Source organism: Passer domesticus, chromosome 27 (genome assembly GCF_036417665.1).
Source record: "Passer domesticus isolate bPasDom1 chromosome 27, bPasDom1.hap1, whole genome shotgun sequence".
In the NCBI taxonomy this organism is placed as follows: domain Eukaryota; kingdom Metazoa; phylum Chordata; class Aves; order Passeriformes; family Passeridae; genus Passer; species Passer domesticus.
Window position 1 is genome coordinate 5,144,433 of NC_087500.1, and position 27,639 is coordinate 5,172,071.

Below are 27,639 nucleotides of genomic sequence, written 5' to 3' on the forward strand. Positions count from 1 at the left end.
AGATGGGATGCAGCGAGGATCTTGGGGTGCTGGGGTTCCGTGGTACCCCAGGATACCACGGCAAGGATCCTGGTGCAGCTGTGCTGTGCATCCCAGGGGGATGGACACCCTCAGAGGATGCTGCTGCTCTCTTTTGGGGGGAGTTAAGGCATCCCAGACAATTCCCAGCTGGAAAGAAAACCCCCGTTTCCTTCCTGATTTTATTAATTTGTTTATTAAAGCCTGATACAGAGGTGTGGGGAAGGGAAGGAGAAACCCGCAAAGATCAAAACATTTTTATTTCAGCCACGTAATTAATAAAACTAAAACAACCCAAACATGAGGCAGCACCGCCCCGGGTGTGGCTGCCCCTTCCCACCCTCCCTCCCCCACGCTGATTTTGGGGTCCCCTGCTCTGATTGATGCAAAAAGGAGCAAATTTGGAGTCTGATCTGGTGCTGTGCAGCCTGGTCACATCCAACCCTTGGGGCTGCCCAGGGCAGAACCAGCCCTGGAGGGACTGGGGGATGCTGGGCTGGACTGGGAGCAATCCCAAGGGAAATGGGGCAAAACACAGTGAGCAAGCAAGGGGAAAAAATCAAGGAAAAACTGCATGGATTTACCTGAAACGCTATAAAAATAAAGAGGACTAATTAACTAATGAACACTAACTTATCGTTAAATGACGCTGCCAGACTGGTCCATAGAGTTTAGGCCCTGACCAGGATTCTTTAAAATCATCTTTTCTAGAAAATCCTAGGTTTTGCTATAATTCTCTAGTATATACACACACGCACATGGCCCCACTGCAGTGGGGGCACAACCAGCCTGAAAAATAAATTACAAACCCCCCCAGTAGCATCAAATATACAGATCACTCCTTGCAGCTTTTTTTTTTTCTCTTTTTCTTTTTTTTTCTGTTTTTGAAATATTTTTCAGCCTTTTTTTAATTTAAATTTTTGCTTGGCCCTAAGTGAATTCTACCTGCGGAAGCATCAGCATAATTTTAAGTATTTTTCTGTGTGTTTTAAGCGTGATTGTTTTCGCTGTAAATGTATAAACCCCCTTGCTGGGCTATTTACATCCTGGCTCTGGGACGTGCTGGGAGTGCAGCGGAGCAGCTGCGACCATCCCGTGGAGCAAGTGATGGAGAAAATGGGGAAAAAAATGCTCCAGAGGGTGAAAGGTCTGCCCAAAGTTCATCTGGGGAGAGGGGCTGGGCTGGGGGGGCTCCCCGGGGAGGGGGAGGACAGGGGGAGGACCCCATCCTGCTGTATGTCTGTCCCTGCCTTCCTCCCTGCAGGCTCCGGGGTCTTCCTCCACCTTCCCACGCTGGTGGTGGCCTTGGGGACAGGCTGGTGACACGTCCCACCTTGCCACGGGTGGAGGGTGGCTGGTGGGGCCCAGGCAGCCCCTTCCCCAGCAGGCAGCAGAGTGGGGGGTGAGATCACATCATCCAAAATACTTTTAAAAAATAGACAAAAAAAAAGGGAAAAACAAAAAAAAAGGCTCCGTTCCCAGGGGTGGGCAGGTGGGGACCGTGTCCCCAGTCCTTCTTGGTGGCCCGGTGGCCCCGGGGTGGCAGCAGTGGAGGTGGAAGCGGGGCTGGGGGGGCGTGGGGGGCCGGGGGCCGGCCCTTAGCTGGGCATCTGCACCTCGTTGTACACATCTGTCCCCTCTGCCTCTTCAAAGGTCACCACGGCGTCATCCGCGTCCAGCTGCAGACAGGAGGGGCCGTGAGGGGGACGGGGTGGGACAGGGACAGGGACAGGGATGGGGACAGGGATGGGGACAGGATGGGGACAGGGACAGGGACAGGGATGGGGAAAGGGATGGGGATGGGGACAGGGATGGGGACAGGATGGGGACAGGGACGGGGACAGGGATGGGGACAGGGATGGGGACAGGATGGGGACAGGTATGGGGACAAGGACAGGGACAGGGATGGGGACAGGATGGGGACAGGGATGGGGACAGGGATGGGGACAGGGACGGGGACAGGGATGGGGACAGGGATGGGGACAGGGACAGGGACAGGGATGGGGACAGGATGGGGACAGGATGGGGACAGGATGGGGACAGGGACAGGGACAGGGATGGGGAAAGGGATGGGGATGGGGACAGGGATGGGGACAGGATGGGGACAGGGACGGGGACAGGGATGGGGACAGGGATGGGGACAGGATGGGGACAGGTATGGGGACAAGGACAGGGACAGGGATGGGGACAGGATGGGGACAGGGATGGGGACAGGGATGGGGACAGGGACGGGGACAGGGATGGGGACAGGGATGGGGACAGGGACAGGGACAGGGATGGGGACAGGATGGGGACAGGATGGGGACAGGGATGGGGACAGGGACAGGGACAGGGATGGGGACAGGATGGGGACAGGGACAGGGACAGGGATGGGGAAAGGGATGGGGATGGGGACAGGGATGGGGACAGGATGGGGACAGGGACGGGGACAGGGATGGGGACAGGGATGGGGATGGGGACAGGGATGGGGACAGGATGGGGACAGGATGGGGACAGGGATGGGGACAGGATGGGGATGGGGACAGGGATGGGGACAGGATGGGGACAGGGATGGGGACAGGATGGGGACAGGGATGGGGATGGAGACAGGGATGGGGACAGGATGGGGACAGGGATGGGGACAGGGATGGGGACAGGATGGGGACAGGGATGGGGACAGGGATGGGGACAGGATGGGGACAGGATGGGGACAGGGATGGGGACAGGATGGGGACAGGGACACTGTCAGGGCTGGTGTGGGAACAGGGGCTGGGATGGGGCTGGGGAAAGGGTTGGGATGGGGATGGGGACAGGGATGGGGACAGGATGGAGGACAGGGACACCAACGGGGAATAGGGGCTGGGATGAGGCTGGGGAAAGGGTTGGGATGGGGACAGGGATGGGGACAGGGACGGGGACAGGGATGGGGACAGGATGGGGACAGGGACGGGGTGAGGATGGGGACAGGGGTGGGAGTGAGGGGTGCAGACGGTGGCAGAGATGGGGATGGGGAGGAGAACAGAGGCAGGCACAGAAATGGAGGTGAGGACGGGAGCAGGCGCAGGGAGGGAGGTGGGGCTGGGAGTGCCAGGGCTACGCACACATTTGAGCTCGATGTCCCGGAAGATCCTGGGGAGCAGGAAGCGCCGCAGGGGCACGGTGAGGATGAGGACAAAGGGCAGAGCCAGCGAGGCCGGGGTGGACTTCACCACCCACAGCACCACCAGGAAGATGATCTGGGTGAAGGTGAAGAGGTGCATCCTCCAAGTCTTCACCTGTGGGGCGAGGAGCCGAGGGTTGAGGACAGGGACAGCACCCCACACCCCTCCTGGGGTGCTGGCTGCTGGGGGAGCACTGCAGGGTCCCGAGGAAGCCAGCAAAGGCCAGCACTGAAGGAGGAGCCTCTCTGGGGGTCCCAAGCAGCCTGGGACACCCCCAAAGCCCTCCCGTGGGGGTGACTCACCCGGGTGACGTAGGGCTCGTCGGGGTGGTACTTGGGGGGCTTCAGCAGGAGCAGGATGCGGTCAAAGAGCTGGATGCCAAAGAGGGAGGTGACCCCCATGTAGAGGAAGATGCCGAAGAGCACGGCCAGGGGGATGTACTTCAGGATGGGCTCCATCAGGATGGAGACACCTGCGGGGGAGAAGGAGGGGTTGGTGAGGGTCCCTGCAGACCCCCGACCCTCCCTGCCCGCCTGGGGACCCCTCCCCAGCTCACCAATGAGCACAGCCACCAGCAGGCCGCTGATGCGCTGCTCCTTGACCTCCAGGATCTGGGATTTCTCGCCCGGGGCAGAGGTCTTGCTCATGACAGTGAGGGCGTTGGCGTGGGTGATGGTGCGCACGGTGGTGGCACTGAGCCAGGGCATCCCAAAAAGGGCTGCCAGCCCCCCCATGGCCACGATCAGCAGCAGGTCCAGGTGGAAGCCGGTGCCCTTCACCAGTTTCCTCTCGGGCTTGCTGACGATGAGGCTGTGGGGACACAGGCACAGTTGGTGACGCAGCAGGTCCCCTCTACCCCGCCCCACCAGGCACCCCACAGCCCTCCCCTGCCCTTATCCCCATCCTCACGTGGTGATCTGTGTCTCGAGGAAGATGAGGATGAAGACCAGCAGGGCGGGAATCACGGAGGCAAACATCATCCAGATGGGGAAGGGGGCAGTGTCCCCCATGGGGTGGATGAACCAGCCCCGGGCGGTGGCGTTGGTGACCTGCAGCCCTCTGGGGACGCTGAGTTTCTGGGCGGGAGCAGAGATGGGGCAGTGAGGGGTGGGACGCAGGGACGAGCACCCGCTCCCGTGTCCCCATGCAGCGACACCCGTCCCCTCCAGCCCTGCCCTCCCAGACCTGCGTGTAGGTGTCGTTGATGAAGAAGTCGGCCAGGGCCATGATGAAGATGGAAATGGGCACCCCGAAGTCCCCGATCAGGCGCCGGACCTGTGGGGACAGCGTGAGAAACCTGCGTGGCCCCCCCAGCCCGGGGGTCCCGCCGCCCCCTCCTCTGCAGGAACAGGAACTCTGACTGTGCTCGGCCTCAGAGTGAACCCCCCTTTGTCCCTGGGGCAGGGGGACCTCACCTTGCCGGGCAGGAAGGAGCTGTTCTTGAAGACGCGGAGGAAGAAGGCCAGGAAGAAGGTGCCGGCCATGAGGACGAGGGACAGCAGCGCCGTGTTGGGCTCGGGCACCCCGGGCTGCACCTCGGGCTGCACGTTGTACTCCCGCTTCAGGGGGTGGTGCTTGAAAATCTGGGCAGGAAGAGGAGAGGGTGAGGGAGAGCGGGGTGGGGATCCCCCGCACCCCCCCTGCCGTGGTGGCACCTTGCTGTGGGTTCAGGATGGGAGCCAGGGGCTGGGTGAGGCTGGGAGCTCAGCACAGATTGAGCAGGGGGTGTTTTTAGGGTTTTGGAAGTGGGGACAGAGCAAGGGCTGCATGGTGCAGTGGGGAGGGACGAGTGTGCCCCAAAATCCCTCTGCAGAGAGAAGCACGGATCGCAGGATCACAGAATAGTCAGCAGTGGAAGGGGCCTCACGAGCTGGGAAACACCTGGAAAAGGGGAGGCAGCACCAGGAGACTCCATCCCTCGCCTGCATCCCACTGTTCCTATGGAAACCTGGGTGATAACCACAATCTGCAGCCCCCCACCCCCACCGTGAGACCCCCGTGTCCCTCACCGTGACCAGCTTGGAGAAGGTCTCAAAGATGAAGATGAGGGAGATGAGGAAGGAGAAGATCTCCTGGGTGTAGCGGGACAGGTAGCGCACCAGGAAGCTGCCCTCGCAGGCCACCACCACCAGCACCAGCAGGATCAGCCAGAAGCCGATCCACACCCGTCCCACGATGTACTCCAGGCCATTGCTGCTGCAGAACTGGGGAGCCAAGGGCTGTCAGTCCCCTGGAGCCCCTGGCGTGGGCACCCAGCCCTGCTGGACCCACCGCGGGGGCACCCAGGGGCGCAGGGGGCACCCACCGAGTAAAAGGCTTCCTCAAAGACCAGGAGGGGTCCCGAGAAGCCGACGACGAGGAGGGGCTGGGCGCTGAGGAGGCTGAAGAGCACGCACTGCACGCAGGTGGAGATGAGCAGCTCCGACACCCCCATCATCCCCTTGGTCTTCTCACCTGACGGGAGCAGAGCCCGTGGGTGCCAGGCGGGGGGGACAGCGCTGTGCCCACACCTCTCAGCACCAGAACTGGGGGGAAGAGCCCCCCTGGAGCATCCCTGTGGGATGGTGGGAAAGGCAGAGACACCCGCAGCCCCACTCCCCGCCCCCAGGAGTGTCCCCAGCCTGTCCCCAGCCTGTCCCCAGGAGTGTCCCCAGCCTGTCCCCAGCCTGTCCCCGCCGTTACCCAGCAAGCCTCCGAAGGTGATGGCGGGTGACAGCGCCGCGAAGTAGATGAAGATGACGGCGGCCAGGCACTGGGGGTTGAGGGCGTCCTTGATGTCGCTGAGGTATTTGGGGTACCGGCGGCGGATGTCCCGCACCAGCCCCCCAAAAGGCCGCCCCGTCCTGCGCAGGGGGTCATCATCCTCCGCAGCCGCCTCGTCCGGCCCTGGGGACACACCAGGCGGCCATCAGGGGACCCCGTGTCCAAAGGGGGGGTCCTGGCAGCCGCGGGGATGGGGGATTTTGGGGGTGGTGCCCGCCGTACCCAGATCCTTCAGGAAGTCCCCGATGTGCAGCCTCTCCAGGGGCTGGTAGCGCCGCCGGAGCAGCTCCCGCTGCAGCGGCACCAGGGCGCCCAGCAGCTGCTCGCTGGGGGCCTCGGTGGGCGGCAGGACGATACTGGCGTCCAGGAAATCCTCCACGCCCCGCAGCAGCTCCTGCCGGCCCTCGGCCAGGTAGGCGTCCCGGCGGAACACCTGCGGGGCGGCGAGGGGATGAGCCAGCGCCCGCGCCACGCGTGTCCCCGCCGGCGACACGGAGACACGGGCTTGGGGACACAGGGAGGTGAGGACACGGAGTCTTGGGGACATGGGGATCACAGGGGGACGTGGCACAGGGGGACAAGCTGTCTGCCCAGGGCGCTCGGGGGGTGGTGGCACTGGCGGGTGACCCGTACCCTCTCGGACATCATGGTGGCGATGGCGCGGCCGATCTCGTGGTAGCTGATCTGGGGGGAGTCGGGCCCCAGCACCACGGCGAGGAAGCGGACGGGGATGGACACGTCGAGGACGCCGTCCAGCGTCACCGCGTCCTTCAGGCGCACAAAGGCCAGCATTGGCTGCTCCAGGAAGGCTGCACAGCCTGGGGGGAGGATGGGACGGGACAGGGATCATGGGGGAACATGCACAGGGGACATGGGAGCACAGAGACACGGGGACAGCAAACATGGGGACATCAGGAATGGAGATGAGGTGACACAGAGGAATGGGGACAAGGAATGGCAGAGGGGCATCAGGAATGGAGATGAGGTGACACAGAGGAATGGGGACAAGGAATGGCAGAGGGGCACAAAGGTCACAGGGACACAGGGATAAATGGGCATGCGAGTACAGGGACATGGGGCATGGGCACAAGGACATACAGACAGGTGGGCATGGGAGTACGGGGACATTGGGACACAGAGGACAGAGGCATGAGGACATGGGGACAAGGGACATGGGCAGAAGGGCCCGGAGAGCAGCGCTGAGCAGCAGCAGGCGGCGGCGGCGAGAGCTGAGGACGGGGAGAGGCAAAAAAGGCACAAGAAAAGCAGCGTGTGAGCGAGCGCAGCGAGGGGCACGTGGCAAAGCTCCCCCTGCACCCCCTGACCCTGCACCTGCCCCCCGAGCCCGCACCCCAGCCCAGCACCCAGCACCCAGCACCCAGCCCAGCACCCAGCACCCCCATCCCGCTGACCACTCACCCACAAGGACCAGGGTGGCCTCAGCTCCCTCTGGGATCGTCTCCAGCAGTTGGGGTCTGGGGACCCCGCTCTGTTGCAGGCAGATGGAGGGCAGGGATCAGCCAGCCAGCATGGTGGCTGTCCCCCTGGTCCCCTGTGTACCTGCATGTCCCCCACTCTGCCCCTGCGTGTCACCCACCACCCGCTGTGTGTTCTCCTGCATCTCCCTCTCCATCATCCCTCTCTGTCCCGTGTCCCTCCTTCTGTTCCCTGCATGTCCCTCCCCATCTCCTGCATGTCCCCCACTATTCCTGAGCCCCCACTCTGTCCCCAAAATGTCCCCACTGTTCTCTGTGTGTCCCCCTCTGCAGGTGTGTGTGTTCACCTGCGTGTGTCAAGGTGTGTATGTACCCAGGGTGCATCTCCTGCACCCCAATGCCCCCCGTGCCCCCCGTGCCCGCTCACCTGCTCCTTCCCTGCCATCCTGCTCATCTCCAGGGGCCGCTGCTCCCGCAGGAGTGGCCGCTCCACGTCGGCGCGGCTGCTGCCCGAGCGCTGCACCAGCGCCGGCGGCATCGTCCACACCGACTCATCCTCGGTGGGGTGGCTGAGAGCCCGGGGCCGTGTCAGAGCCCCGGGGCCGTGTCAGACACCCCGGGGCCGTGTCAGAGCCCCGGGGCCGTGTCAGACACCCCGGGGCCACCAAATCCTCCCCCAGACAGCCCCAGTCCCGTGGGTGCGCGGGAACCCCCAGAGCGTCTGAGCATCAAAGCTTTCCCACCCCAAGCTCCAGCTGCACACGCTGGGGAGGGTCCCAGAGCCCGGGACCTCCGAGACCACCCGCCCCGGCCGTACCTGTGGCGCAGGAGCAGCGTCCTCATGACGTCGTCGCGGTCCTGCGGCTTCATCTGCCCCTCGTAGATCAGCTGGTCGAGGAGGATGTGCACGATGGCCGGCAGCGAGTTGGCCTCCACGTTGAGGAGAATGGCACCTGTGGGGACAGCACTGTCACCTCCAGCCAGCGCAGGGTCCCCCCCACCCTCCTGGTGGTCCCTGGGGGGGTCCCCACCTTTGCTCAAAGCCCGGCGGATCTCCAGGAGGCTGTGGTAGGTCAGGAAGGAGAGATGGGGCTGGCTCCAGTCCCCTGATTCCTGGAAGTCCTCCTCCAGCTTGAGCCAGTGGCCAGCCTCCATCCAGCACAAGTCCTTGGCATTGTCCAGGACCAGCTCGTGCAGCTCCACGTAGCCCTGCAGCCAGAGACAGCGGGGTCAGCGTGTCCCTGGCCACACTGGGGACCCCCAGCACACTCAGCATCCCCCCTCAGGGCCCTGGTATCCCCAGGGCTGAGCTGGCAGGTTGGTCCCAGGGTCACCACAGCCCACCCACCCCCAGAATGGGGAGGCAGTGGGGGTCCCTGGGGCAGCACCCACCTCATGGGTGTCCTGCTGGGACAGGAGCCTCCTGCTCCCTGCTGCCTCCGGGTCCACATCGGTCACTGACACAGCTGCAAGTGGAGCCACCAAGGCGTTAGCCAGTCCCTGCCCCAGCCTGGGTGCCCCTGGGGTCTGCTTGTGGTGCCTCCTATCATCACGCCCATCCCAGCCCCCTTTGGGGTCACCTGGACGTGTCCCCTTCCCCATCATCCCCACCCCAGCCCCGTTGGGCACTCGTGGATGTGCCCCCCGAGTTGCCCCAGTCCAGACCCAGCTGGAGTTTGCTGGATGTGCCACTCCGCCATCTCTCGCCCTGCCGGTGCCCACCTCGGTCCCGTCACATCCCCACAGCCCGGCCCCTGGCGCAGGGTGACAGCCTGGGGACATCACGGAGCCCCCGCCCTGCCAGCGGCGCAGCCCCAGCACCGAGCACCACACCGCAACGGGGACACGGGGACAGCGCATCCCCGGCCAGCCTGACCCCCGAGCTGTCCCCGTCCCCGTCCCCTGCCTACCTGCGTCCCCCCCTGCGCTCCCCATGTCCCCGCAGCTCCGTCCCTATAAAGTGGGGAGCGATCCCCGCGGCCGCCCCGCGCGCGCCGTAAATCCCGCAGCACTTCCTTTGCTGACAGTAAACACCAGCACGGCTCCCGCCCGCCCGCTGTCACCCCACCTTGGGGACAGGCTCACCCCGTCCCCCTCCACCCTGCGCGGGGACCACGGCGGTCCCCTGGCTGTCCCCAGCCGGGTCACCCGGCGGGGCAAGGATGCTGCGGGAGCCGCATCCCGCTCTGCCGGGGCAAGGATGCTGCGCCCATGGCAGCAGGGATGGGGCGCGTCCCCTGTCACTGTGTCCCCGACCGTGCTGGCCGTGGCACGTGGGCACGAGCGTGTCCTCGTCCCTGCCCGCCGCCACCGCCACCGAGCCGCCCGGCGCCAGCCAGCGTTCAGCCCCGAGTGGTTCTTGTCCTCACCCCAAACAAAGGCTTTATTTATCCTCAATCAGTGGGCGATTACGGGCAAGTGGCAGCGGTCACCCCGCGGCGTGCCCTGACGCCCGGGTGACCGTCCCCCCGCCGAGGGTGGGACACGGGGGTGGCAGAAGCGGGGCGGGCATCGCCACCGAGGGCTCGAGGTGGGGGGGACGCCGGGGCTGGGCTTTGTCCCCCGGGGCCCCCGCGGTCACTCACGCTGCCCTTCGCCACGGCTGGGGTGTCCCGGGGGGGCCCCGGCCGAGCGCCTCTTCCCGTCCAGGTCATAAAATCCCCGGCGGCCGGGCAGATACTGGCTGCAAAACACACAGCGCGGGCACGGGGGTTCAGCGCCGGGCACCGCGGGTGCCACCAGCCTCCCCCGGGGATGCCAGGCGGGCAGGCAGAGCCCCCGCCCCGCTCTGGGGACTCACCGCAGGGGATTCATCTCCTCGGCCCTGGCCCTCCACGCCTGCAGGGGGGACCCGATGGCAGCGCCGGGCCCTGCGCGGAACAGGCGGCAGCGTTACCCCACCGGGGTCACCCCAGAGGGGCACCCGAGCCCCAACACCGCCTCGGGGTGGCAGCTCCAAAACAACCGTGCCTGGGCCGGGGGGATGCTGACCCCCAAACTCCCCTTGCCTCCCTCCCGGGGGGCTCAAGGACCTCGGGGGTCCCCAAGCTCAGCAGCTGGAGGTGGCACCTCACGGCTCGGGGGTTTTGGCAGAGGGACTCGCTGCCATTGGGGGGTGTCCCTGAGGGGGTGTCCCTGAGGAGGGGTCTCCCTGACAGGGGTGTCCCTGCCTGGCCCCGCGCTCCGAGCGAGCCCTGCCACCAGTGCCACGCTGGCACCCAGGAAATGCATCCATGCAAGACGCCCGTGCTCATGCAACTCATCTGTGCCAGCCATGCAACCTGCCTGCGCCACGCTGGCGCCCATGCAACGCGGTGCCCTTGCAATGCCCGTGTGCCATGCGTGCCCACGAGAAGCTGGCACTGTGAAACACCTGTGTCCATGCACTGCTGGTGCCCGTGCAGTGCCCCTGAGCCGTGCTGGTGTCCCTGCATGGCTGCACCCACAAAACTCTGCCCACGCAACGCGTCACCTCGAGCCACTGGTGGCCCTGCAAGGCTGGCACCCAGCTGGCGCCAGTGCCCCTGTGGTGCCATCACCCCTGCCAAGCTGTCACCCGTGTTATGCCATTGTCACACATGCAGCACTGCCACCTCTGCCACGCCGGTGCCACACCCGTGCTCTGCCGTGCCCGTGCAGCGCTGGCACCCTGTGACACCGGTGCCCATGCAATGCCACCCCTGGTGCCCATGCAATGCCACCCCCGGTGCCCCCAGCAGCCCAGCAGCCACTCACTGCTCATCTCGCCCAGGGACAGGTGGGAGCTCTTCAGGCCGGGGTCCTCGTAGCCTTCGGGGTCCAGGCTCCTCCTCATCCCCTCCTCGTAGGCCTCCTGTGGGACACAGAGAGGGGGGTCAGCAGGGTCGGGCACCGCCGAGGCCTGGCCGGGGCCGTGCCGGGGCGCAGCGGCGGAGCCGGGGCGGGGGCCGGGTGTCCCTACCTGGCCAGGCCCCTCCATGGCTCCGGGCTCGGCCCCCGCTGCCGCCTCGGCGCGTCCCGGCGCTCAGCCCGGTGCCACCATAACCCGGGCTCTGCGGGGCGGGCACGGGGGAAACGAGAGAGAACAAGTTAGCAGAGAGCAGGGCATCGCTCCGTGCCCCCGGCACCGGCGTGTGTCCCCAGGGCTGGGCCGGGGCCGTTCCCGCAGCCCCTGCCAGCCTGAGCCGCTCCCTGCGGGATGGGAGCTCCTGGGCTTGGGGGTCCCCAGGGAGGTCATGCCCTGCCCTGTCGCCGAACGGGATGGGAACCGACGTCAGGACATGGCAGAGCCCCGGCAGCTTCCCACCAGGGACGTGGCATGGTGCCCCGAGCCAGCCGTGCCCACGCACTCCGTGCCCTGTGCTCGGGGTCAGCCCCTGCACACACTCACGGCCGGGGGTCGGCTCCCACACGGAGCCAGGCTCGGAGACCGCGGTCCCACACGGCCCTCCCTGTGTGGGTGGGGGTCCTGTATAGACCCACGCACGTGTGGGGTCCTACACAGCCCCCCGCAGCCCCCCGCAGCCCCCTGCCCCTGTATGGGGGTCCTGTGTAGTCCCACACACGCGGGCTGGGGTCCCGCAGGCAGTGCCCTGATCCCCCAGCACACGGCCCCAGCCCCTGGCAGAGCTAGGGGGTGAGAACTGGGGAAACTGAGGCACAGCTGGACTCACGGGACACCCCAAACCCGGACGGGGTGAGCACCCCAAAGGTCGCCAGGGTGCACAGCTGGGGAGGCCCCTGCTGCCGCCCTTCCACGAGCCCCCAGATCCCCTGCAGCAACCCCTGTGTCCCCTGTGTCCCCTGTGTCCCTTGTGTCGTCCCCCCCAGCTGCCCCAGGGCTGCACCGCGGGACAACCGCCAGGGGGCGCCCTGCCCCGCACTCCGCCCCCCCCCCCCCCCCCCCCGGGGCAGCCCCGGAGGGACCCGGGGGGGCCCGGACCCCCCTCCTGAACCCCCCTCACCCCTGACCCCCGCCCGCCCCAGCCCAGAGTCTCTGAGGGGGGGTGCCATGGCCCGGGACCCCCAAAGCCGCTGTTCCAGCCGGCCCGTGGGGACCCCCCCAGCCTGGGGGGCCGAGGGGCTCCGGCTGCCCCCCGCCACCCCTGCCCAGCGACCCCACCGGGGGGCTCCGGGGCAAGGTCAGGGCATGGGCGGCTTTGGGGGGAAGCAGCCCCCCCCGATCTCACCAGGGTGATGCAGGAGCTCGCTCCCGGCCGGGGGTGGCGGGAGCCGGGGTGGGGTCCCGGACACCCCGCGGGGGCCGCGGGATCCCCGCTGCGGCCACGCGGGATCCCCGGCGGGGCGCGGGAGCCGCGGCGGGGCCACGGGATGGACGGCAAAGCTCTGACTCGGCCGTCTCCTTCCTGCCCCGCCTGGCCCCGGCCCGGCGGCCCCCGGCCCCCCAGCCCGGCCTGTGCCGGGCCCCCCCGGCCCCCCCAGCCCGCCCGCGGCTCTTGCATCAGCCCGGTGCGCGGGGCTGCGCCCCGCTGATAACGCCCGGCACCGGGCGTCGGCCCCTGCCCCGCTCCACCCGCTGCCCCCCGCTCTGCCCCGCAGCGCCCCGGGCCGGGACCCGCGGGAGCCGCGGCACCGGGCAGCGGGGTCACCGGGACCCCCGAACGCATCCCCGCGCCAGCCGCGCTGTGCGGGGCCCGCAGAGCCCGCACGGAGCCCGGGCACGGCAGGATGGAGCTCGGGCCCGCAGAGCCCCGCACGGAGCTCGGGCACGGCAGGATGGAGCTCGGCCAGCCCCGGGAGCCCTCGGGAGCTGCGGGGCTCCTGTCCCGCATCGTGTGCGCGGGATGAGCCCGCGGCCCCCACAGCGCACAGTGGGGTCACACACCCCTCAGCAGCCGGGGCACGGCTGGGGTCCCCCCCGGTGGGTACAAGCCCGTGGGACCCCCCTCAGTGGGTATAATGCCATAGGGTCGCCCCTCCTGCCCCAGATTCCCGGCACGGCTCAGCACGGAGCCCGCACTCCCCGCACGGCCACCGGGATCCTCCCTGCGGCCACCAGGGCTCTGTGGAGCCCTCACGTCCCACACATCCCATGAGGGATGGCCGGGATCCCTCCTGCCTCGTCAGCACACCCCAAACCATCCCCTCAGCATGGGTACAGCCCCGCGGCTCCCTATGGACTCCATACATCCCACGCCATCCGTGCGGCAGGGCTGGCACCTTTCATCCAGCAGGTGCCCAGCACGCCTCGGCACGGAGCCCACACAACCCAGGCCATCCACATCGCACGGCTGGCACCCCTCTGGTGCTCCCTGTGGAGCCCACAGCACCCACACCCCACGGCTGGGACATCTCTGGTGCTCCCTATGGAGCCCATACATCCCACACCCCATGGCTGGGACATCTCTGGTGCTCCCTATGGAGCCCATACATCCCAAACCCCACGGCTGGCACCCCTCTGGTGTTCCCTGTGGAGCCCACACATCCCACACCACACACACCCCACGGCTGGGACATCTCTGGTGCTCCCTATGGAGCCCATACATCCCAAACCCCACGGCTGGCACCCCTCTGGTGCTCCCTGTGGAGCCCACAGCACCCACACCCCATGACTGGCACCCCTCTGGTGCTCCCTGTGGAACCCACCCCCCACGGCTGGCACCCACCCCCTGTGCCCCTCTGGCTCCCTATGGAGCCCCTATCTCCCATCCCACCCCAACACCCCCCTGACCGCCCCGGGGGCAGCCCAGGGTGCCCTCCCAGCCCCGCCACCCCCCCGCCCACCCCGGGCCACCCCCAGGGCCACCCCGAGGTGACCCCGCACCTACCCCTGGGGTGGCTGCGACGCCCCTGGCGCTCTCTCTGCGGCTGCCCGGGGTGTGAGGCGCCGATGCCTGAGTCACGCTCACCTCCCTAATCTTGCCCCCCTCGGGCTCACCCGGCCCCCCCCGGGCCCCCCGTAAAAACAAGGTTATCGGGGTGCAACATCTGCAGCAGCTGTGAAGCCCCGCCTGCGCCCCGCTCTGCCCCGTCCCTCACCCAGCCCGGAGCCCCGCACCGGACCCGCTGCCCCCCCCCCGTCCCCCCAGTCTTGTTTACCTCGGGTTTCCCTGCAGGGAATCCCCGGGATCCCCCCGGTTGTCCCCCCCTTTCCGCGGGGGTTGGGGTGTTCTCTTTAAAAAAAAAAAAAATTAAAAAAAAAGGGGGTTCCTGGGGAGGTTCCGGGAGGAGGCGCGGGGGGGACGCGGGGCCGGGGTGTCCGTCTGTGCCATGGTGGCACCGGGGTGGCACGCTTGCAGGAGGGCAGGGGAGCGTGCCCTGCGTTGGTGCCCAGCCGTGGGCACACCTGTGTGTGTGTGTGAGGGGCACACGGCCCCGTGCACACCTGTGCACACGCCTGTGGACGTGTGTGCACACACACGTGTGTGTGTCGCTACATTTATATCCCCAAAAAGGATTTCAGCCCCAAAATCCCAATCTCAGGGCGAGGTGGGTGAGCCTTGCACACGCACACACACACACACACACACGCACGCACACACACCTGTGCACACTCACCTGTGCACACACACAATCCCATGCCAGCCCCGCTACCTGGGGACTCCCACAGGGTCCCCCGCAGTGAGGTGGCACCGGAGCTGTCCCCACTGTGCCTGGGGGCCCGTCCAGCCTGGGGACACGTTGGGGACCTGGTGGCACCCTCGGAGGGGTGGTGCTGGCTCTGCGTGTCCCGATAACGGCCCCGGCCTTATCTGGGCACTGCCAAGGGCTCCCCTCCCTGCCCGGGAGGATTTTGGGGGTCCCTCCCCGCGCTGTGCCCACCTGTCCCCCAGCTGAGACCCCATGGCAGGGGCAGAGCGGGCGTGTGGCACCCCGGTGGGCACAGGAGGTGGCACATGTCCCCCGGGGGGTGTCTGTGTGCTGAGGGTGGCTCTGATTTACCCGGGGGCTGTGCAGGTTTACGGGGCCGCGGTGGGATCCGCCAGCCCCTCCTCGATTTCTCTGTCACAACAACGGGGAAACTGAGGCACGGTGAAGAACGGCGGTGGGGGGGTTGCCCCTCGGCACGGCCAGCCCCCACCCACCCCCATGAGGGGGGTCCCTCGCCCCCCGCAGACCCCTCGGGGGGGGGCTGGGGGTGATGCTCAGCCCCCCAAAACGAGGATGGAGGCAGAGCAAGGCAGGGGGTGATGCTCTGAGCCTGGGGAGTTCCAAAGACCCCCCCCAAAACCCCAAAACCGCGGGGGGTGCTTCACCCACGGGGTCCCCGAGCATGTCGGAAGGGACAGCCGGGGACCCCCGCGGGACTCCGGACCCCCCCCATCCCCCGGAGAGCGATTTGGGGGGCCGGGGGCGGGGAGAGCATCCCTTTGGGGGGGCGGGCGGCGCACGGCCCGTGGCGTGGGCACCGGCGGAGCAAAGCCTGCGCGGCGCGGGGGGCCGGGGGGGTCCCCGCGGGGGGAAGGGGCATCGCCCGCGGCCGCGGCGCCTGGGCCGCTGGATGGAAGCGAGCTGGGTGCCGGCTGCCATGGCTCTGGGGCTCTCCTCCAAGAAGGCTTCCTCCAGGAACATCGCCGTGGAGAGGAAAAACCTCATCACCGTCTGCAGGTGGGGGGCACCGCAAAATGGGGGACGGGAGGGGGGGGAGAAGCGACCACCGCCGGTGGGGATGGAGGAGATGGAGGAGATGGGGGGCGGGGAGGGGGGTGGGGGGTTCATCCCTCCCCCCCCGCCGCCCCTTCGCCCTTTGGGGGGGATTTGTTGTTGCTGCAGCCGCTTTTTGAGGGGGGGGGGATTCGGGTTTGGAGGGGGGAGGAGAAGGATGGGGATGCGGGAAAAGGGGGGGGGGGCGCGGAGCTGCGGGGCTGCGGGGCCGGGGCTGCGGCGCTGCGGGGTTCCGGGGGGTTCCGGGGGGTTCGGGGGGGTTCCGGGGGGGCTGCGGGGATCTACAGGGGCTGGGGGGGGTCGTGAAGGGGCAGACGGGGGCGGGGGACGCAGTGACAACATGGAGGCGGCCGCCGCGCCGATGTCGGGGGGCACCGGGGCTGGCGGGGGGATGCAGGGGGGGTGGAGGGTGAGGGGGGTGCTGGGGGAGAGGGGGTGCGGGGGGGGGGCTGGGGTTGGGGACCCCCATGCGGGCGGGGGCCCAGGAAGTGACGTCAGGGCCCCGGAGCGGCGGGGATGGGGGATGAAGGATGGAGGATGAGCGTTGTCATGGAGACTCCTGGCTGGACCGGGATGGGGGGGCAGGAATGGGGTGCAGGGACGGGGTGGGGAGGGGGTGGTGGGTCCTGCCGGGGTGTGGGGGTGGGGGGACACCCCCCCGGGGTCTGGTGAGGAGCTGCTGGTGCTGGGAGCGCTGGAGCCCAGCCCAGGGCTGGGGGGATGTGGGGGGTACCAGGGCCTGGGCAACCTGGCAGGGACCCCCAGGGCCTCATGTTGGGGTCTGGGGACCCCAGGGCTCCTCGGCGTGGCACGGGGCACCTCCAGACCCCGCTGCCATGACATGGGGACCCAATGGACCTCCTTGCCATGGCATGGGCCATCTAAAAACCCCATTGTCACCACATGGAGACCCTGAGGATCTCCACCAGGACGCCCGCAGCCCTCTCGGCTGTGCCACGAGGCACCCCCAGACCCCAGCACCACCATGGCACGCCCTCCACCCGCTGCCACGGGGATCCCCCTGCAGCTGTGACCCCCAGACCCCACGGAGGGGGCGATGCCCCCCAGGCAAACACCTGCCCCGTCCCGCCCTGTCCTGGCTCCGCGGCCGCGTCCTCGGCGTCGCTGTGCCCCGAGCACGAGCGGCCGGGCGGAAGGGGAAGCCATCACCGCCCGCGCACGGCCGGGAGGAAGGGGGCCTTTGTTCGCCCTTCCTGGCCACTTGCACGGCGGGGAGCAGCGGCCGCCCCTCGGGGTCCCCGGGGACGCGGGGACAGGGGGGTCACCGCGCCACAGCCCAGCCCGACGCCCTCTTCCCGCTGCCGGGAGCGGGAGCCGACAGCTGGAAAAGCGCTTTGCTGAGCCCTGACGTGTGCCAGGGCTGGGCGCGCGTGCCCCGCCCCGGCCGTGGCGATGTCCCCGCGGCAGGTTCTCGGTGAAGACCCTTCTGGAGAAGTACACGGCGGATCCCATCGACGACTCCTCCGAGGAGTTCGTTAACTTCGCCGCCATCCTCGAGCAGATCCTCAGCCACCGCTTCAAAGGTAGGGGTGGCCCCCAGGCCTGTCCCCGTGTCCCGTGGCGGATGGGGACGCACGTGCTGGCACCAGGAAGGGTGTGCAGCTCTGCTGCAGGGGCTCTGCTGGCCCCTGAGCAGCCTGCGGGTGCCCGCAGGCCCTGTCAGCTGGTTCAGCTCGGATGGACAGCGCGGGTTTTGGGATTACATCCGCCTGGCCTGCAGCAAGGTGCCCAACAACTGCGTCAGCAGCATCGAGAACATGGAGAACATCAGCACCTCCAGGGCCAAGGTCAGGAAGGCACCAGTCCTGTCCCTGTCCCTGTCCCCCTCCCCATCCCCATTTCTATGCCTGCCCCTGTTTCCATTCCCTCCACCCTGACCCTGGCACATGGACCCATCAACATTCCCATCTCACCCCCTCACCATCCCCATCCTCATCCTCATCCTCATCCTCATCCTCATCCTCATCCTCATCCTCATCCTCATCCTCATCCTCATCCTCATCCTCACCTTCCCCTGCCCTCCTGCAGCTCCATCCCACACCACAGGGCCCCTTGGGTCACAACGGCAGCCGTGGGTCCCCACGGTACCCAAAAAGAGGCTGAAAGCCACTCCAGTGTGGGGAGCAGAGTGCTGGGGGCGGGTGGGATGTGGGGACCCCCCGAGGCAGCCCCCACCCTCAGGACTGCCTCGCAGGGCCGGGCCTGGATCCGCGTGGCGCTGATGGAGAAGCGAATGTCCGAGTACATCTCCACGGCCCTGCGGGACACTCGGACCACCAGGTGAGCAGCCCCCGTGGCCACGCCTGCACCGGGGTGTGTGGGTGTGCCGGGGTGGGTTTTGGGGTGCCGGGGGGGTTTTGGGGTGCCGGGGGGGGCACACCCAGCCGCGTGCTCCCCGCAGGAGGTTTTACGACGACGGGGCCATCATGCTGCGCGAGGAGTCCACGGTGCTCACGGGGATGCTCATCGGGCTCAGCGCCATCGACTTCAGGTAGGGACAGGTGGCACAGAGGGACACGGGCCCTCACTGACAGCCTGGGGGTTCCCTGACCTTCTTCTCCCCCTGCCTCTGCTCAGCTTCTGCCTGAAGGGAGAGGTGATGGACGGTAAAACGCCCGTGGTCATTGACTACACGCCCTACCTGAAGTTCACGCAGAGGTAGGAGCTGGGGTGCCCTTCCTGGGGTGGGGACCCCCCTGCCTCTCCCCCAGCACCACGGTGGGGCTCCCCGAACCCCTGACAGCCCCTGCTGAGCCCCCCCACCCCCCAGCTATGACTACCTGAGCGAGGAGGAGGAGCGGGGCAGTGTGGAGAGCAGCACGAGCGAGGACAGCTCACCTGAGCACCCCTACCTGCCCCTGGTCACCGACGAGGACAGCTGGTACAACAAGTGGCGCAAGATGGAGCAGAAATTCCGCATTGTTTATGCCCAAAAGGTACCAGACTGGGGCCATCAGGGTACCACCTTCCCCAGGATGCTCCAGCCTGGAGCACCTCTGCCTCAGTGGCACCCTCAGCCCTTCATCCTGCTGCTGCGGTGACCCAGCCCGCTCCCTGTCACTCTGGAGGGCCCTGGGGACACTGGGGGTGGTGGCAGCAGGGCACCACTGACAGTGGCCTCACTCAGGGGTACCTGGAGGAGCTGGTGAGGCTGCGGGAGTCGCAGCTGAAGGACCTGGAGGCGGAGAACAAGCGGCTGAAGCTGCGGCTGGAGGAGGTGATGGTGCAGAACCAGCTGGAGAAGAGGGAGCTGGAGGGCGTCATCCTGGAGCTGCAGGAGCAGCTGTGAGTGGGGACCCCCTGCCACGGCCAGGGGGCTTGGGGGGGCAGGGGGTCCCTGGAGCCTGGCTGTCCCCAGTGCCCCACACGTGTCACCTGGCGGGTCCCCAGCACTGGTGGCTGTGCCAGGTGACACGTCCTGCCACCCTTTGCTGCAGGACGGGGCTGATTCCCTGCGAGAACCCACAGCTGGCCCAGCTCTCCAAGGAGATGGTGACACCCCTGGTCAACCAGTGGCCCTCCCTGGGGACCCTCAATGGCAACGAGAGCGGCTCGGACAGCAAACTCTACAGAAGGCAAGCTCTCAGTGGGGACAGAGACCTGCCAGAGCACCCTGCCCTGCCCCGGGGGGGACACGGGGTGCGGGAGGGGCAGAAGAGCTGTGCCAGCCCCGGGGGGGCTCAGAGCTGTCCCTCTGCAGGCACAGCTTCGTGAGCACCGACCAGCTCTCGGCCGAGAACAGCCTCAGCTCCGACTCCCAGCGCCTGGGCGAGGGCAAGCGCGAAGGGGAGCCCTGGGGGCCCTTGGGTAAGACCCCACCCACCCACCCTAGGGCGCCCCCGGGGCTCAGCACATCTCCCCACACGCACCCGGGTGTCAGGAGCCACCAGCAGCCCCCTCCCCGTGGTTGGGATGCTGCCCCAGCAGTGCAGGGACACCCAGCAGCCCCCGCAGAGGTGGTCGCTGTCCCCCCGGGGTGGCAGGGCCGGGACACGAGGCCGAGCCCCCCGTGACGCCCCTCTCTGCCCGCAGGGAAGGACCCCACGCCCTCCATGCTGGGGCTCTGCGGCTCCCTGGCCTCCCTGCCCAGCTGCAAGTCCCTGGCCAGCCTCAAGTCCAACGAGTGCCTGGTGAGCGACAGCACGGAAGCCAGCCCGACCCGCAGCCCCAGCTGAGACCCCCGGCCCCCGCGCCGCCCCCCGGCCCAGCGTGACGGCACCGGACTGAGCCCGGCCCCCCTCGCCACCCCGGGACCAACGAGGGACGCGCCGTGCCACCGGGGAGGCCGGGGATGGCATCCCCCTCCCCACCTTGAGACCCCACCCCGGCTGCGCCTCGGCCCCCCCAGCCTGGGCCTGGCTGGAGACACGGACCTGCTGGGATGGGGGTGCAGGGCTGGGGGGAATGAACTGTGCCACGGGGAGGGGGGGACACTGGGAGGGAGCAAGGGGGGGTCGGGGCCAGGCCCCTTCCAGGGGTGAGGGTCTGGCGTGGCCCTTGGTGCCCACCCGGGTGTGCCTGCCTGCCCCCCCTGGCTCCCCTGCACTGTGGGGGGCTGCCTGCCCCCCTTGCAGCAGCATCCCCACAACAGGGGGGAGGACTCTTCTTCCCCCTTCCTCCCCATCCTCCCCTGGGTTTTGGGTTGTTTTGGGTGATTTTGGTTTTTATTTCAGCCCCATCTGCCTTGTTGGAGCAAAAGGAATCAATAAACGCAGTAAGCAGAGCTGGCCTGTCACCCACCTCCCCAGAGGGGAACAGACCCCTTGTGCCCCCCTGCCACAAGGTCCTGGCCCAGGCAAGGATTTGGGGGCACCCAGTGAGCCTCCTGCAGCCCCTCGGGGCAGGGGCCATGGCTGTCACCCCACAGGTGTCTCTACAGCCCCCCAGCACACAGAGAGATATCCTTCCACTAAGAGACAATTATTTTATTTAAGAAATTAGGAGAAATTCCCTCCATGAGTCCCGGGGTAATGGGGGCAGTGCCCGCAGAGCTGGGGCAGGCCCTTGCAGTGAAAGGATGGGGCAGGGGTGCCACAATGGCCCCCCAAGCAGCAGTGAGATCTGTCCCCACACAGGGTCTGGGGACATCCCGAGTGGGAGGAGAGGTCCAGAGGCAGGGAGAGGGTCCTGACGTGCCCCCATGCCATGCAGAGCCAGCAAGGCGAGGCTGTGGGTGAGTGATGGTCAGGAGGGGCAGATCCCCAGGCAGAGCAGGGCTGGGGGGCGCAGGCAGGCAGAGAAGCCCCCGAGGTCTGGGTTTGGTCCTTGCCAGAGCCCCAGCTCCATCTCCTGCCAGGCCAAGTCTCCTGGGACACGCCATCCTTGAGAGAGCGTCCACGATTCCAGCAGCAACATCTGTCCAGCCCCAAGGGATGGGTGCAGGGGGCTCCATATCCCCCCCAGTGTCACAGCAGCAGGCACAGATGTCCCCCAGCATGGCTGGGACAGGGGTGAGGCCAGGCTGGCCCTGGCTCCGTGTGCAGGCAGCGGGAGGCAGAGCAGGAACGAAGGCACTTGGGCTCTGCACAGCCGAGTGTGGATCACCACTCCTGGGACACTGGCTGGAGCAGGGCTGGCACTGTCCCCTGGGCACGGCCACGTCCAGCCCTGCCCCAGGCCTGCTCACAATCCCCCCCGCAGCTGCTGCTCCTGGTTCAGCTTCTGGAAGAAGCTCTTGCCAAATTCATAGGTGCTGATCATGATGGCGCAGGCAGGTGCCACCTTGATGACGCGGGGCAGGAACCCTGCAAGGACAGCGCCGTGAGCCCTGGGGTGACACCAGGGCACCCAGAACCCCAGCACAGCCAGGGCACCCAGAACCCCAGCACAGCCTGGGCACAGCCTCACCTGCAAACAGCCCCCGGGTGCCAGACTCGGCGCGGATCCGCTGCATGAGCAGCCAGGTGGAGGAAGGCTTGGAGGCTGTGACTGCGGGGAGAGGGGAGCAGGTCAGGGCTGGGGGACACCCGTGGGGAGTGCTGGATGCCCCCCAGGCACCAGCCTGGAGCCTGGCCCCTCACCTGGGTGCACCTCACTGTCTCCCAGCTCGATCTGCCGCTGGGTTTTGACCACGTCGAAGGGCAGCGTCAGCACCGCGGCCACCTGTGGGGTTGGCACTGGATGTGAGCCAGAACTGGGGCTCCTGCCCAGTGCCAGCTCTGTTCTCACCTCCCAGCACCATCCCAGCCCCATCCTCCCTCCCACAGACGCCAACCCCCAACAGGAGCCCCAGAATCCCAAACTCACCGTGCCAGAGATGGCCCCGGACGCGAAGCTGACCATGAAGGTGGCCCCGTCCAGCCAGGCCTGCCTGCAGAGCCACGTCCTCACCAGCTCGTAGTTAAACCAGTACAGAGCTGGGGAGAGGAGACACCAGTGCTACCACCGGGCCAGCACGGGCTGCCCTGGGCCCCCCATGTCCCAGCACACCCCCAGGCATACCCGAGAAGGGGACGTCCCGCAGCACGGTGGGTCCCCAGCCTCTCCAGAGGGACAGCCACCCGTCCTGGGCCACTGCTGACCGGATGCAGACGCGCAGCTCGCGGTAGCTGAGCTGCTGGGACTGCATCTTGGTGCGGATCAGCTCCAGGGGGCTGATGACTGTCACAGCACCCACTGCAACGCAAGGGGGACACGGGGAATGAGCTCTGTGCGCTCCAGCGGCCGTCCCAGAGCCATCAGCACCGTGCCAGGAGAGCCAGGCACTGAATGTGGGCACTGAGACCACTGCCAGGGACCCCAGAGAGGAGGGGTACTCACGCCTGGCGAGGGCCCCAGCCAGCAAGGGGATGGAGTGGTTCCAGCTCCCCATCCGGGCGTGCAGGTAGTCCCGGAGCTGGTCGTAGGTGGTGAAGTAAATGACGGTGGCTGGCACGGCCATGACCCTGTGAGGAGGAGAAGGGCAGTGAGGGGCACATGTCCTCCCTGGGGCTGGCAGGGGGCTTGGGACATAAGTCTGTGTGGCTGGGCAGGTGGCAGCAGCCAGAATCCCCAAACTCACAGGGTGGGGGGCAAGCCGCTCCACAGAGATCTGATGCCCTCATGGCGCGTGATCTTCACAAAGGCATCCTGGGGAGAGAGCGCAGCACCAGGGACAGCAGTTACAGGTGGCAGAAGGACAAACAAGCCCCCAGAAAACAGCCCAACACTGCTCAGGGGTGGGAGGCCCCTGGCCATGCCTGGAGCTCCTACCAGTGTGCCAGTGAAGTGGCCGGGGGCCTTGTACCAGGCGGTGCAGCCGTTGCCGTTCTGGCACACGTACAGGTGGTCCATGAGCCCATTGCAGTAGAGGAAACACTTCCCTGAGGCAGGAAACAACAGCACTGCCATTACACAGGAGACCCTTCCCCTCTGCCCCATGCCCTGCATATCTGATCCCAAAGCTGTCACATCTTCCAGGAAGGAGCCAAACCCTCAGGGCACCAGTCTGAGACCAAGGCCAGGAGAGGAACAACCATCCAGCAAGGGTCTGATCGTGGCCAGAACAGGGATGGGCACACCCAGCTCCATGGCAGGGATGGGCATACAGCAGCACCCACTGCCAGCAATGGGAGAGGGTTTATGCCTCACCTGGTCTTGGCTCTGCTGCCCTGGCACAGTGGGGGCATCAGCACTGGCCCCTCTGCTGTGCTCTCAAGCTCTCAAGGGACACCAGGCAGTAGAAATCCAAGGGGACTTTGATGTGGCAACAGGACAGCAACAAGACCACAGCCAGCCAGGGTGGCTGCACAACAGATCCCCACAGATGTGGCACAGCCAGCCCAAAGCAGGGCTGCAGGGGGACAGTGTCAGCCCCCACAGCGCAGGGATGTCCCCACAGCCAGAGGAGCCCAAGCCACCACCAGTGGAGAAGCAAACCAGGATGAAGGCTTGGGAAAGCAAAGCCACTGGCAGCAGGAGCCCCTGGCGTACTCACATGTGGCCGGCTGAGCGCCCCAGGGCACTGACTGCGCTGCCAACACTGAAACACACAATGGGGACACACTGAGCAACCACACAGGGGACACGCCACCTCCCAGGGCTGGGCTGCTACAGCTCTCCACTCTGTGGGTGCCTGCATGCCCCAACAGCCACGTCCCAAGCAGTTCCTATTGTCACCAAACCAGTCCCTTGTGGTCAGCCCCAGCCCGGTGACCGCACAGGAAGGGGCAGAGCCAAGGGGAGTGGCATGGAGACTGGAACAAAGGCAGTGGGGGAACAGCCAGCAGCTCAGCAGGCTGAGCCTGGTGGGCTGGGGGCTGCCAGGCACCGCGCTGACCCCCTTGGCACCGGGCAGCAGAGGGGGAAGGACAGAGCCAAGCACCAGCCCAGCTTCCCCAGCAGGGCCCCCGGGCCCGTGAGGACGAGGGGCCCACGGTAACCTGCCACCTTGCAATGGCCCCACGCTGCAGAGCAGAGACATCCCTGCCACCAGCTCTGCCAGCTGAGCCACCCCCGTGGGCTGCTGGCCAGGGGGGCCGGCTGCAGCCCCCTGCCCTGCCCCGAGCAGGGTTACCTTTGGAGAAGGGGGTCCTCTGGGCCTGCAGCCGGATCTTCACCACGTCCAGCGGCGTCACTACAAAGACAAGGCCCCTTAGCCAGGACACCCCCGTGCCAGCCCTTAGCCAGGACACCCCCGTGCCAGCCCTTAGCCAGGACACCCCCGTGCCAGCCCCCACCCTGGCACCCACCCCACCACACTCACCAAAGAGGGAGGTGAGGATGGCACCTGTCCCCGAGGCCAGCATCTGCTGCAGCGGCGTGATGCCCCCGCCGGGGCTCGGTGGCATCTTCTCAGCCATGGCACTGTCCCCCTGCAATGCACGGCAGGGGATGCTGGAGGCTGGGGGGTCCCTGCTCAGGGATGAGGTCCCCTGGGAGCCCCCCCAGCATCCCCACTCCAGCAGAGTGTCCCCCAGGTGTCCCACGGGCGCTGTGCTATCGCTGCAGCACACGGCAGGCGAGGGCCCCCCATAATCAGGGTGTCCTGGGGGGTGGCAGGGACTGGCTCCCGGGGCCAGCCCAGCCCTGATAACACCCCCTGGCCCCACGCTGGCAGCAGGCCCAGCCTGGCTGGAGAGGTGGAGACAGTCCAGCCTTCCATGTCCTTGGGGAAGGAGGACTGTCCCCTCCCTGCACTCGGAAAATTAAGGAAAGGAAGGAACAAAGTCCAAAGAGCAGCCATGCTGTGACAGCCGCCCCCAGCTCTGGCTGGGATGGCAGCAGAGCCCAGTGCAGCCACGGCAGGACACCAGGCAGGGGGAGACCCCTTCTTGTTTGCAACAAGAATCCCCAGAAGGGTTTAGGTATCTGAAACCTCCTGCATGAGGGGCTTGGCAAGGCTGCAGCCCCCAGGGCTGGTGTGCTGCCCTCGGGAAGCAGGGGATATCACACCCTTCCCAGGACAAGGATGTGGAGAAGTGACCCTCAGCACACGCAGCACCAGCTGCTCCCGCTCGCTGCAGCCTGGGGATCATTGTCATGCTGGGACAGGGCCACAGCAGGAGAGCTTCCAGCCTTTGGGAACCCACAGGGTTCTTTAAAGCCTGGGAATGCAGCAAAAAACCTTCACCACCTGACTCATCGATTTGCAAGGTCAGAGGAGCCATAAATCTCTACGGGCTCTGGAGTTGTTGGGTGACCAAGGCTGCAAGTTGGGACAGGTCTATGCTGAAGCCACACGTGCCAGCCCCCCAGGGAGCTGGGTCCGTGCTGGCACAGGCACCAGCCCCAAGGAGAGCTGGATCGACGCCAGCCCTGCACATGTGCCAGCCCCACAGGGAGCTGGGCTGTCCTGAACCCACACCCACCTGGGTGCTCCTTGGGCACGGCGTGCCCATCCCGGCAGGGCAGCGTGGCACGTGCCCCACAGACCCACAGCCACTGCAAAACCGTGCCACGGGCAGGGCGCTGCCTGGGGATCCTCCCCGGCCCAGCCCTGCTGCTCGGCCTGACGCAAGCCAGGGGAAATCTCTTGCTCCCAGCTCTGCCCCGCCTGATAAACTCACTCCTTAGCGTGGCACAGCCCCTCTGCTGGCGCTGGGGCACCTCCGGGGCCTCCTGCTTGTACCCAAGCTCCCCTCCCAGCTGGGAGCTGCTCCCTTTTCCGTGCAGGATAAAATATCCCTAAACCCAGAGCCCTGCTCTGCCTGGAGTGTCAGCGGGGGACAGCGCTGCGGGGTCCCCAGGAGCGGGGCAGGGGTCCCCAGGAGCGGGGGACAGGGCTGTGGTGTGTCCCCAGGAGCGGGGGACAGGGCTGTGGTGTGTCCCCAGGAGCGGGGGACAGCACTGCAGGGTCCCCAGGAGCTGGGGACAGGGCTGTGGTGTGTCCCCAGGAGCGGGGGACAGGGCTGTGGTGTGTCCCCAGGAGATGGGGACAGCGCTGCAGGGTCCCCAGGAGCAGGGGACAGGGCTGTGGTGTGTCCCCAGGAGCGGGGGACAGCGCTGCAGGGTCCCCAGGAGCGGGGGACAGGGCTGTGGTGTGTCCCCAGGAGCTGGGGACAGCACTGCGGGGTCCCCAGGAGCGGGGGACAGGGCTGTGGTGTGTCCCCAGGAGCTGGGGACAGCACTGCGGGGTCCCCAGGAGCGGGGGACAGGGCTGTGGTGTGTCCCCAGGAGCTGGGGACAGCGCTGCAGGGTCCCCAGGAGCGGGGGACAGCACTGCGGGGTCCCCAGGAGTGGGGGACAGTGCTGCGGGGTCCCCAGGAGCGGGGGACAGGGCTGTGGTGTGTCCCCAGGAGCAGGGGACAGGGCTGTGGTGTGTCCCCAGGAGCGGGGGACAGGGCTGTGGTGTGTCCCCAGGAGCGGGGGACAGCACTGCAGGGTCCCCCAGGCAGCCTGGCCCTCTGCCCTAGGGACCCCCCGGCGGGGCAGCCCCCCATCCTGGAGCCCGAGCCCCTGCGCGGTTCCTGCCCCCCTGCCCGGAGCCTGAGCCCCCTGAGGGGTCTGTGCCCCCCATGGGGGCTCGGAGCTCCCCGCCCAGGGCTGTGCCCCCTCCACGGGGTATGCAGCCCCCTCCCCTGGCCCTACACCTCCCTCTCGCAGCATCCGCAGCCCCGGCAGCCTCGGGGTGCGCCCCCTCCCCGTGAGGGGACCCCGGGGGTCCCCGCGGCCGCCCCCACGCCCTCCGCCGCCGCACCACCCCCGACACCGGGGGGAAACTGAGGCAGCGGTCACGCGTGCCGGACCACGAGGGGGATGACGTGGGGGGACGGGGTGGCGGGGGAAGTGCCGGGGGTTCCGCCCCACCTGCTCATTCCAGCCAGGCTTGGCGCGTCCCTCCGGGACCGGGAGGCGGCTCCGCGCCGGCGGCGCCTTTAAGGAGCCCCATGGGCGCCCCTCGCCCTCGGCCGCGCTTCCGCCCGCCCCGCCCCGCGCACGCGCGCTGCGCCCCGCGCGCCACGGCGCCCCCTGCCGGCCCGGGGGGGCGCGGCGCCTGAAACACCGGGAAAACACCTGGAAAACACCTGGAAAACACCTGGAAAACACCTGGAAAACACCTGGGAAACACCTGGGAAACACCTGGGAAACACCTGGGAAACACCCGGGAAACACCCGGGAAACACCTGGAAAACATCTGGGAAACGCCTGGGAAACGCCTGGGAAACACCTGGGAAACACCTGGGAAACGCTTGGGAAACACCTGGGAAACACCTGGGAAACACCTGGGAAACGCTTGG

General features: G+C 67.2%; 3 protein-coding genes across 6 annotated transcripts; 1 reads left to right on the plus strand and 2 right to left on the minus strand.

Moving 5' to 3' along the window:
- Positions 1-228: 228 nt before the first annotated feature.
- On the minus strand, positions 229-14,194 carry SLC4A1 (solute carrier family 4 member 1 (Diego blood group)). Of its 2 annotated transcripts, XM_064399793.1 has the most exons (22): positions 14,125-14,194; positions 11,298-11,388; positions 11,093-11,189; positions 10,158-10,227; positions 9,943-10,040; positions 8,750-8,823; positions 8,389-8,566; positions 8,175-8,310; positions 7,785-7,926; positions 7,341-7,410; positions 6,555-6,739; positions 6,144-6,354; positions 5,841-6,044; positions 5,464-5,612; positions 5,168-5,362; positions 4,574-4,741; positions 4,344-4,433; positions 4,068-4,234; positions 3,715-3,968; positions 3,461-3,630; positions 3,099-3,272; positions 229-1,697 (listed from the first exon to the last, which is right to left on the minus strand). In XM_064399793.1, the coding sequence occupies exons 2-22, from the start codon at positions 11,313-11,315 to the stop codon at positions 1,617-1,619; spliced, it is 2,931 nt and encodes a 976-aa protein (XP_064255863.1). In that variant the 5' UTR covers positions 11,316-11,388; positions 14,125-14,194; the 3' UTR covers positions 229-1,616. The 2 variants fall into 2 exon arrangements, with proteins under 2 accessions (XP_064255863.1, XP_064255862.1); XM_064399792.1 differs by lacking the exons at positions 9,943-10,040; positions 10,158-10,227 and having other exon boundaries at positions 14,125-14,193.
- Positions 14,195-15,353: 1,159 nt separating this feature from the next.
- RUNDC3A (RUN domain containing 3A) lies at positions 15,354-20,705 on the plus strand. Of its 2 annotated transcripts, XM_064399794.1 has the most exons (11): positions 15,361-15,904; positions 17,390-17,505; positions 17,636-17,769; positions 18,177-18,262; positions 18,384-18,473; positions 18,560-18,640; positions 18,753-18,918; positions 19,110-19,267; positions 19,420-19,557; positions 19,683-19,789; positions 20,015-20,705. In XM_064399794.1, the coding sequence occupies exons 1-11, from the start codon at positions 15,438-15,440 to the stop codon at positions 20,155-20,157; spliced, it is 1,686 nt and encodes a 561-aa protein (XP_064255864.1). In that variant the 5' UTR covers positions 15,361-15,437; the 3' UTR covers positions 20,158-20,705. The 2 variants fall into 2 exon arrangements, with proteins under 2 accessions (XP_064255865.1, XP_064255864.1); XM_064399795.1 differs by lacking the exon at positions 19,683-19,789 and having other exon boundaries at positions 15,354-15,904.
- Positions 20,706-20,892: 187 nt separating this feature from the next.
- On the minus strand, positions 20,893-27,338 carry SLC25A39 (solute carrier family 25 member 39). 2 transcript variants are annotated; one of them, XM_064400036.1, is made up of 12 exons: positions 27,209-27,338; positions 24,666-24,774; positions 24,477-24,536; positions 23,898-23,942; positions 23,174-23,283; positions 22,983-23,050; positions 22,742-22,866; positions 22,424-22,597; positions 22,229-22,338; positions 22,003-22,084; positions 21,830-21,910; positions 20,893-21,726 (listed from the first exon to the last, which is right to left on the minus strand). In XM_064400036.1, exons 2-12 carry the CDS (start codon positions 24,760-24,762, stop codon positions 21,605-21,607), a joined length of 1,074 nt encoding a protein of 357 aa, XP_064256106.1. In that variant the 5' UTR covers positions 24,763-24,774; positions 27,209-27,338; the 3' UTR covers positions 20,893-21,604. The 2 variants fall into 2 exon arrangements, with proteins under 2 accessions (XP_064256106.1, XP_064256107.1); XM_064400037.1 differs by lacking the exon at positions 23,898-23,942.
- Between the last annotated feature and the right edge of the window lie 301 nt (positions 27,339-27,639).